The following is a 10,722-nucleotide window of genomic DNA, read 5'->3' on the forward strand; positions in this document are numbered from 1 at the left end:
GCAAAGGTGGAGGGATCCTCTGTTTGTGGGGATGAAGCCTTTGATGCCCCTGTCTTTATTTTCCTGCACTTTGATGAGCAATTAGTAACACTTGCTTAACCCGGGTGGATGGTCCATCTTTTGAATGATGAATTCCGGGTTAAGGATTTTGGTAAGTCCAGGTGACTTATTAATAATAATAACTTAAATCTTTTGACTACTTTGCGTGTTATTTATTATTCTAAAAGTATATCTGTTATAGTCTTAGATTTATTAAAAATTTTGAGAAAAGTTTCAAGGATAAATTATCCTTTTAAAGACAGACTAAGAATCATGGATCCTTACATACATAGAGATATAAATATTAAAATCGAATAAACAAAAATTTATATGTAGAGATCATACCCAAAGGTCTGATTAGACCTAAATTACCACAAGTGTTGATACTTCCATAATCCTTGCAATTAAATTTAGGATACCTGATGCATATTATTTATCATATTAACTGGGATTAAACCCAACAAACTTGGGATAAGCCCATAAAATAAACTGGGGACAAGCCCGTGCAACTGGGGACAAGCCCGTGTAACTGGGGACAAACCCGTGTAACTGGGGACAAACCCAAAACTGAGGCCAAGCCCAAATACTGGGAGCAAGCCCAAACTAGGGACTGGCCCAAAGATACGTATGTTAACTAGGGACTCGCCCAAACCGGGATTTAGCCCAAACTTGAGTGACGTGAAAACGCCAAAACCTTAGGTATGGTACGCCTACCATAAATCGTAGGATCCTCCATATAGCCGAAAGCAACGAAATTGTCAGCCACTAAGCGTGTACTAGTCCCGCGGCCCCGAACTATACTTTGGATAACATGCGCTACAGGCGAGAGTGTAGAAACTCTAATTCGTAAGAAAGGTGAAAACCTTTAAACCTTGGAAGATATGATCATCGGAGGTCATACCTTAATCGTGGGCTAGGCCAAGGAAATAACAATGTACATTGAGTGTGAGAGAGACATGGCCAATCTCTTAGTCATTGAACCACTTATTAAAATCTGCATTGTTACTTAAAACTTGGAAAAGACAAATGTCAAGGATATAATATCCTTAAGTTAGTAATGTAACTCAAAAATAAATAAATACCGGAATAAAATTTTACCAACTTGAGGATCCTTAATCCTTTATGGATCCATGATTCTGGCTAGACAAAATACTTCTTAAGATAGATGGCATTCCATGCCCTTGGTAATATGTCACCTTCCATGGTATGTAAATGATATGCCCCTTTCCTGCTTCTGATTCGATCTAGTAGGGGTCTTTCCACTTAAGTTCTAGCTTTCCATCTGCAGGGTTAGTTGTATTTTGGAAAGCTTTCCTTAAGACTAAATCTCCTTCTTGAAATCTTAGAATCCTGATGTTCTTGTTGTATGCTCCAGCTACCCTTTGTTGATATGCTGCCATTCTGATCTTGCCTAGGTCTCTGAGCTCTTCAACAATATCTAGACCTTGGAGAAGAATTTCATCATTGGTCTGAGGATCACAGATGCTTGTTATAGCAGTAGGAACCACTATTTCTGTAGGGATTACAGCTTTTGATCCAAACACCAATGAGAAGGGTGTTTGACCTATTGCATTCTTTGGTGTTGTTCTATCAGCCCAAAGAACATAAGGAAGTTCCTCAGCCCACTTGCCTTTCTTGGATCCTAGTTTCTTCTTCAAGTTGTTGATGATAATCTTTTTGCTTGATTCTGCTTGACCATTGGCTTGAGGGTGAACTGGTGTAGAAGTAATCATCTTGATGCCCCAACTGTCACAAAAGTTAGTGGTTCTTTTCCCGATAAACTAGGAACTATTGTCACAAATAATTTATGAAGGAATACCAAATCTAGTAATAATGTTTCTTTTAATGAAGGATATCACCTCTTTTTTGCGGACTTGTATAAGAGCACCTGCTTCTATCCACTTTGAGAAGTAATCAGTCATGGAAAGCATGAACACTTTTCCTCCTGGCGCTTTAGGTAGCTTACCCACAATATCCATGCCCCACTACATAAAAGGCCATGATGAGGATATAAGATACATAGGTTTCGTTGGTTGGTGCAAAATGTTGTCATGTCTTTGACAAGCATCACACCTCTTTGAATATTCCATGGCATCTTTCTTCATGGTTGGCCAGAAGTATCCTGTTCTTAGAATTCTAGAGAATAGGGCTCTACCTCCAGTGTGATTACCACAATCACCCTCGCGAAAGTCTTTGAGCACCTCTTGAATTTCAGGTTCTCAATACACCTCAAGTATGGACCTGCAAGAGGTCTCCTATACAGTATATCATGTAATAAGATGTATTGTGATACCTGAAGTTTGAAGGTTTTACGATTTTCTGTAGCGGGGATCTCTCCATCTTGAATGAATTTCTTGATTGGGAGGATCATTGACTTCTTTCTTCCTAAGAGCTCCTTGAAATGGCCCTTGCTTAGAAGATACCCACCTTCCCTCCTTAAGCCAATAAAATCATCGGTCTGATGGCCATAATCTTCCTGGAATGCACACCACTTGGATTTATCCTTGAACGATGTTGTGTTTCTCATTTTTCCGAGGCCATCTTTCTTTTTCTCCAAGATCCTTCATGGCACAAATTAAGCCATGAGTATCAACAGAGAAGCAATACTCGGAAATACTTGGATAATCCTCATCATCATCGATTTCTTCTTCAACTGCCCGGACATTTTGGTTGTTGAATTTTGAATAAGGCTTGGAGTTGTTGTTCTTGAATGAGGATCCTTGTTTATTGTGTAACATCCCCAAAATTTTGATCTAAATTTGACAACTTAGGAAAGTTGAAGGATCAAATTTATTCTTAAAAATAAGTGATGGAAAAATCTAAATAAAGAAATATAAAGGAAATAAGGAAAGTAAAAATATTCCATAAGGAAATCATCTCATGTTAAGAAAAAGGAAAATCCATCCCACATGGTAAGATGGAAGAAAATGAAAGCATTTCACATGGGTATAAATAAGGAAGATAAAACCCAGCCCACATGGAAAGTGGTAAAGAAATGGAAGCTCTTTATAAAGAAGAAAGTTTGCATAGTTATATTCTTTTATGCTTAGCATGCACCAAGTGGTCCTAGCGAAGGGTGCAGAGCACCCGACGTGCACGCGCACAAGCTCGGGCGAGGGCGATGACGAGGACGAGGACGATGGCGATGGCGAAGGCGATGACGAAGGCGAAGGGCGTTGGGTGCAATGTGGCGTTGTGATGGCGAACTTTGCACTTCGCACGCTCGCATCGCCGCGATCCGCTTGAGAGCCGCCTTAGTACTTTTGGACAATGGGAGTTGGACCCAGACATTATAAGCTACCAAAAGACAAAGGACCATAAATGAAAAAGATTATATCCAGGGACCCATCGCGATACGCGATGAGTCCAAGAACAAGACCATCGCGTATCGCGATGGGCTGTTATGAATCAGCGACACGTGTCGCATCTGGGTGACACGTGGTAGATGTGTCAGGCCACGTGGCGACATGTGGTAGATGTGTCAGGCCACGTGGGTACACGTGGCGCTATCTGAACTACATGAGTCATCGCGATACGCGATGACCATGAGAAAGGATCCATCGCGTATCGCGATGGGATCGGATTCTAGCGTATAAATAGGGGGTTCACGACTCTTTTCTCACACACCAAATCACTTTCTCTCTCTAGATTTACTCTCTCTACCTCGTTTTTCGTGCCCTCGATCCGATAATTATATCCTCGTAAACCGTGCCATATACTGACGACACCTCGATGTTCGTGCCGACAAATCCCGAAGACCGGCGCATTTCGTTTTGCGTGCCGACCTCATAATGTAACAACTCGAATTTTCAAAGTTATATTATCCGACCCGCTTTTATGTTCGGGTAATAAAAATATCGTGTCTAACGAGTATTTAATATTTTATTGATATTAGTTCATTATATTTAATTAATATGTATAAAATAACTTTGATGTACATTCAATTTTTACCCTATACTATACTTTAACCTATTTTTGTATCCCTACCAAAACTATAAGGACCTAACTACAATTCTGATAAGTTATAACCCATTTCAACCAATTACCCATACCCGATCCGATTGTTGTACTCTAAACCCGGTGTTAATTCTTGATCAACAAGCTGGATTATTTTGGGCAATGATTTAGGGAATCAATATACTTACTATTGCGGCCAAACCGATACTTCAATTTTGTTAAATGAATTTTAACGTATATACAATTCGTAATAACCTAGCCGACCTCAAACCCTAAATCATTATACATACACACGATTACATAAACTCAATTAAACTTACAGATCATACCTTCGCAACCTTTCCGTCAATACCCCCTTATCCAATTAAATTATAGTAGCTCTTTGTATCGTGTTCTTGGACCCCTCTCTGCCGTCGGGTTTTTAAGCCAGTGGACCTATGTTTAAGCATCAACTAAGGTAATTAATCACAGTATAATGTCCGTCGTTCGTTTCTTAGCAAAACCCCTAACGTTAATTGATCAATCTATGAACGATTTGATCGATTTGATTTTTCTAGGGTTTATGATCAAGTTTGTTTTTAACCAGTTCTAGATATAACGAATTCTTTTCAGTTCTTAACCAATTGTCAGTCTAGCCCAGCTGGTTATGCGTGTATACGTTAAACTGTTGTGCCAGCCACGCGGGTTCGAATCCTACTGAACCCAGTGTTTTTGTTTTATATTTTTTATTAATGGGTTTTAAGGTTAAACTAATTAATTAATTAATTATAATAATTACTATGTATTAAATAAACATTATTTTTTCAAAACCGAGACTTTAACTAATCGTATTCCGAACTTTGGTTCAACACCATGTTCATACTTATATATATGTATATGCAATAGATTGTTAAGATTTGTAAAGGTTTTTAATATTTAAAGGAGTTTTAATCAAAAAGTATATTTATTATAATCATGTTAATTGGCATATTAAAAGTATAAGTTTAAATATTTTTTTCAAAGATCATATTTTTAGTTATTAATCCTATGTTATTTACAAGGTTTTTGTAAAAAGAAATCTTTTCTAATTGTGAGAATATATATATAAATTAAATGTATTTTTAGCTTAAATTAATTATTTAAAACAAATCTATTTATATGATTTATTCAAAATCTTTATAAACGTTTATTTGAGCATTTAAATGTATTTTATATAATTAAATCATATTAATAAACAATAAAGCTTTGCTAATAAAATTAATAATAAATCTTTGTAATATTAAACTTTCGTTATAACACACCCGACCATCAATTTCCGAATCTCTATCAAATTATAGCTTCGTATTCAATCCAAATTTATTTTTCCTGCAATTATTGTTACTTAGGACTTCTTGTGGATATCATTCCCGAAGAGCTTTGTTTACCGCTTTCTTACCTAACTTGCTTAATCGCTAAGGTGAGTACCACATTCCCTTATTTTACCGCTTTCAATGTTTTGGGGACATATGCGTAAATAATATTTCTTATACATACTTATACTCAAAACTGCAACTTTGTCTTTATGTGTTAACAACTTATACCTTACTTGTTTATGTGCTTATTTGCTTTGTATGCTTCCGCATTCGGAGAGGTCCAACATAATCTCAGTCTAGTATGATTATACGCCAGTCGTTAGCCTTTGTGCTTCTCGACATCTCAGTTATACTTGCTCATTTGGTTAATTTGTTATTCTCATATGACTTATTGCAGCTACATATTTTATTATATATACTATATGTACAACTAAACTGGTGTGTTGCTCACTCAACATGTGTTGTTAACAAAATTCTATTTTATACCCATATGCAGGTTATCGCTTGAATTAGTTGCAAGACTTTGTGAAGATTTAGTGAAGAATTATGCTAGAAAAGATAAAATCAAGAATTAAATTGGTGTTTATTGTTTGTTTAATGAGTTGTATTTTGTATTTGATTTATTTGAAAATTGAATAAAATTAATAGATATTGTCATTTAAATATTGCATGATAGTACCTTGAGAGCTGTGACAATCAGTTTGCACCCCAGCATTTCCGCCGTAGGTTGGGGTGTGACACATAATGCGTGTTGACCTCGTTATGTGTGCCAAGCTTCGAAGTTCCGCCAACTAAAGTCTTAGTACGCGACATAGAGTAGAAGTGCTGCTCGTACAAGTTTAGGCATTTAAACTCCATATACCCGCGTAAGGTAGGGGATTCGCCTAAGTTATTATTTATTATTATATGGCTAAGACCCTTGTTGGGGACTTGGGGGTATAGCCTAGACCTTGATCAAGATTTATAAATATGAAGGTTAAGATAAAATAATGTTTCTTTAAATTAAGAAATATAATATACATGGGGGTATAGTTAAAATAAGAAACATAAGATTTTATATATCAAGGTTATAGATAAATGGCGTTTCTTCTTGAAGAAGAAACATATCATAAACATTTCTTCTTAAAAAAGAAACATAGTACATGATTAGCAAATAAAGAAAATGAATTCATGTCAAAAGTATTTTATACAAACAAATAATCAATCAAGGTTTAAGCTTTCAAAACCAGACCAAAGGTCTGTAGCAAGATTAAGAGACGATCCGGATATTTATAAATATATTTTATTATAGGTCAATCATTCATTCATTCATTCACAAAGGTTTTCAAATGAGATCACCACATCATTCAGAACAGACAGTCACAGGTGAATACGTTAAACCTTTTTCAGTCAGGATAAACGGGTTGTTTATCTTAAACAAAGTCAGTCAAATAAAGATTTATGGGATTACGTGATCCCTATTAAAATACAATATAGAAAATAAAAGAAACTCAGACCGAGTACACATGTGTCTGGATCCAAACATAATTAATCTATTCTATCAGTCAAGGCTATGTGGCCGCATACTAGAGATCATATAAAAGTTCTCAAATGGGCGTCAGTTCCCGGAGAACCGTAATTGTGTGTGTATGGCAGTGGCACAATCTCATAAATAAGAGACGAGACTGCTAAGTGTGTTCAAGAAAACTATCTTGTCATTCAAAGAAAGACTTATAAAATGATTTGAGTCAATGATTCACCGGCATATCGTTGACGTATTTTTTCCCAACATTTCAGGAAATAAAGTTAGCACATGTAGCAAGGATTTATAGCCACTCAAGAAGATAGACGCTCGCAAGGTAGAGATGGCTCAGTTTTTAAATCATTAAAATATTATAACAATATTTAAACATGATTTGTAAAATCAAACAAAGTTTATTAATCAAACACTCAGATATTTATTATCCGAGAAGCTTTCCAAATAAATTAAATTTTTTATTATTTACAATTAAATTGTTGTTTCAAAATTATATTAATATTTTATTTTAAATAAATAAAAGACTTCCGCTAAACTCTTATATATTTACAAAATAGGTACCAACTATTGGTCACACGCCTAGGCCCTAAGGCGGGGTGTGAAAGGTTGGTATCAGAGCCATCGATCTTAGCGAATTGGGTATTTAATCATACCTAGGCTTCGATCAGAAATAAGTTTATGATAATCATTAGTATTCAATTAAGGATATTAAAAAAAACAAAAGGAAAGGAAGTAATAGCTTATCCAGAAGAAAATCCTCAGGGACAGGAAAATTATTCAACAAGGCAAGATCTTTACTTTGCTCACACTAAAGGTGAACGTCAGATAATGGAAATTTATGACATTGAAGATGATTTAACTCATTATTAAATCAATGTCACCAAAATAGCTGAATCAATGCTCAAGGAAGAAATGGATGCTGAGGAACAGCGAAGGGAAAATGAGAAAGGAGAAAACACTAAGAAGGAAAGCAAGACCAAGAAAGTGATTATTCGATGGGAGAAATAAGAATCTTAGTAGTTAGACAATGCAATGATAATAAATGTTGTGCAATCTTGTAAAGGGATGATATAGTTTTTTTAATTTTTAGGTGGTGAAGCAAAATGAGTTTTTTTGGTTAGAATATTTAAAGAAGTTGATAGAGGTTTAATTTGAAAGAACATGTTAGGTCTTTTGTTGTTGTTTTTTTGTTGGTTTGGTGTACACTAACTTATTGTAAATTTAAACTTTTAATATCTAGACATTATAAATGGTTAACGTTTTGGTCCGAAAGTTGAAGAAGTTTTGTGTTGCTTGAATTTGTTGTTTAATTTATTATGTTTGTTGACATGTTTATCCACCCGTTTGTAACATGGGCCTATACCTTAGTTAACTAACAGGGTCGTCCTTAAGAGCTCGTTGGTTTTCGTGGGCCTTGCACAAGTTTAAAAAATGGGCCCCAAAAAATTTATCGTAAATATATATATATATATGTATGTATATCAAAACAAAGGAATAGCCAATAAGTCATCAAATGTAATACCGATGAACAAAACAATACAATTGTAGGAAAATGTTATATTTCAATAAGTTACTTGATTACAGAAATCTTGAGGCTCGCCTAGCATTTTTGTGAGCAAAGGTCTCGATCAACTCATTATGATCCATACTCTCTAGTATCTTGCTCGCAATAGCTAACAATATCAATACATTGAGTTTTTCTTGAGACATTGTAGATCGTAAGTAGGACTTTAACAACTTCAATTTTGAAAATTTCTTTCCGCGGATGCGACCGTCACCGGAATAGTCAACAAGACTCTATATGCAACTAATGCATTAGGATAATGATCGGCCTTCTTAAGAAATTTTAACGCATCAATAGGAGTGATAATTTCATCAGGTAGATATGTGTCCATCAACTTCAACTCCATATTAAGTTCCTTAGCATCAATAGCAGATGCTTCTCCATACCTCAATGCATCTTGAAGAAGAACACAACACGACATAAGATCTGTGTCTTCTAATTCCTTCAACTTTTTAGGAAACAAAAAACCAAAAAGTTTTTTGTACTCGTTGTATTGTTCAAATCTTGATTCTGGAGAAGCAATCGCTTGATCAACAACCGATAAAAAGTAATTGACTTTGAAATCCTCTTCAACTGAAAATAAAATTTCTTGTTCTCTTGAAGTCTCGTCAAATTGTTTTTTCCCTAAGAATCAGCCGGCTTTGAGTGAATACCGGATCAACACCCATTTCAATAGAAATTCCCTTAGCTACTTCAATTGCCTCAGATAACCCCACTTCTCTATATTCCTTAAAAAAAGTTAATAAAAATTTTCGCTTCTTTAATAGCAACATCGAGAATCATTTCTTTAGATTGCAAGTTTTTGCTCACCACATTAACCATGTTTAGTATATCATACCAAATGACAATTGATACCAAAAACCCAAAATCACCAATTTCTTTGTTGATAGTGTGTCGGCTTCACTATGACTTTTAATATCACCATCTGTTTCTGCAAGTTCAAGCAAAGCTTCCCTTATATCTGAAAGTTGGAATCTAATAGCCTTAACACTATCAACACGGCTTTCCCAACGAGTGGCGGACATCGATTTAGGAGTCAATCCTTTAATATTGTCTTTCAATATTTTCCACCTCTTAGTAGAATTGGCAAAGATATTATAAATTCGTTGTATAAGTCCAAAAAACCTCTATCTTTAGTGAAAGTAGTAGCCATGTCAGATAGTGCAAGATTAAGACTATGGCAACCGCATGGAGTGTAAAAAGCTCGAGGGCTTATATCTAGAAATCTTCTTTGAACTCCTTGATGTTTTCCTCTCATGTTTGATCCATTGTCATAACCTTGACCGCACATATCATTAATATCAGGACCAAGAGACTTTAACTCCTCATGTGTAATATCAAATATCCCTTTACCGGTGGTATCATCAACAATCAGAAAACCTAAAAAAGATTCCTCAATTGTAACAAAATTAGAGTTGACATCGACATACCTCACTATTAAAGACATTTGTTCTTAGTTACTTGTATGTGTGGTGCAATCAAGTATGATGGACTAATACTTTGCTTGTTTTATCTTCTTCATGATTTCAGATTTAAGTTGTTGAGCTAGTAACAAGATTAACTCATTTTGGATACTGTGGCCAAGATAATGCACGTGAATTTCATCGATTGTGATACGACACACGTGTTCTTTCATAACCAAATCAAACTCTTCCACAATCTCAACCAACCCTGAAAAAATTTCATTATCTTCTTGATATAACTTCTCATTTGTCCCATGAAATGCCAAGTTTTTTACCAAGAAATTTCACGAATGCAATAATTCTCAAAAGGACTTGTTTCCAATAATCGCATTCTTTCTTAAAGTGCTCGTATGCCACTTTATCAATTGTTTCATTAACTTTCAACCTTTGATGCATTTCAAACCAACTAGCCATATTCTTCAAATGCTCTAAGCTAACTTCACGTTCTTTAAGGCTAGTGGTAGCATGTTGCCAATCCCTATAACCTTTACTATCCAATCGACCTTTCGGAAGCCCTTTTCTTAACAGCTTACAACAAAAACAAAAGACTTTGTCAAGATCTTTTGAATACACTAACCATTCTCTATCACAATTCTCCATATTTGATAAAGTTCTAGTATATAAAGTGGCATGAAATCGTCTTCCAAATTTATCCTAGGGACCCTTAGTAATGGTCAAATCTCGTTTTGGACCTTTCTCCACCTAAACATTTATCATATTCGGATTAAGTCCATCCCAATTTCTAAGATCAAATATATCAATTTGATCCTCCACATCTTTTTCAACATTAGCCCCAACATCATTTTCTTTAATATTAGTACCAACATCATCTTTTTCAACATTAACACCAAC

The 10,722-nt window shown here is 35.2% G+C and overlaps 2 protein-coding genes across 2 annotated transcripts; both read right to left on the reverse strand.

The window, feature by feature from the left end:
* Positions 1 to 8,582: 8,582 nt before the first annotated feature.
* Positions 8,583 to 9,432, reverse strand: LOC143598173 (uncharacterized). Its single transcript, XM_077076465.1, has 2 exons — positions 9,246 to 9,432; positions 8,583 to 8,980 (listed from the first exon to the last, which is right to left on the reverse strand). The coding sequence occupies exons 1-2, from the start codon at positions 9,430 to 9,432 to the stop codon at positions 8,583 to 8,585; spliced, it is 585 nt and encodes a 194-aa protein (XP_076932580.1).
* Positions 9,433 to 9,899: 467 nt separating this feature from the next.
* LOC143598182 (uncharacterized) lies at positions 9,900 to 10,470 on the reverse strand. The gene is made up of 2 exons (XM_077076472.1): positions 10,146 to 10,470; positions 9,900 to 10,078 (listed from the first exon to the last, which is right to left on the reverse strand). The coding sequence occupies exons 1-2, from the start codon at positions 10,468 to 10,470 to the stop codon at positions 9,900 to 9,902; spliced, it is 504 nt and encodes a 167-aa protein (XP_076932587.1).
* Between the last annotated feature and the right edge of the window lie 252 nt (positions 10,471 to 10,722).

The sequence above is a fragment of the Bidens hawaiensis genome, unplaced genomic scaffold (genome assembly GCF_021521415.1).
Source record: "Bidens hawaiensis isolate Kalapana, Puna unplaced genomic scaffold, B.hawaiensis_p1.1 tig00001842_1, whole genome shotgun sequence".
NCBI lineage: Eukaryota > Viridiplantae > Streptophyta > Magnoliopsida > Asterales > Asteraceae > Bidens > Bidens hawaiensis.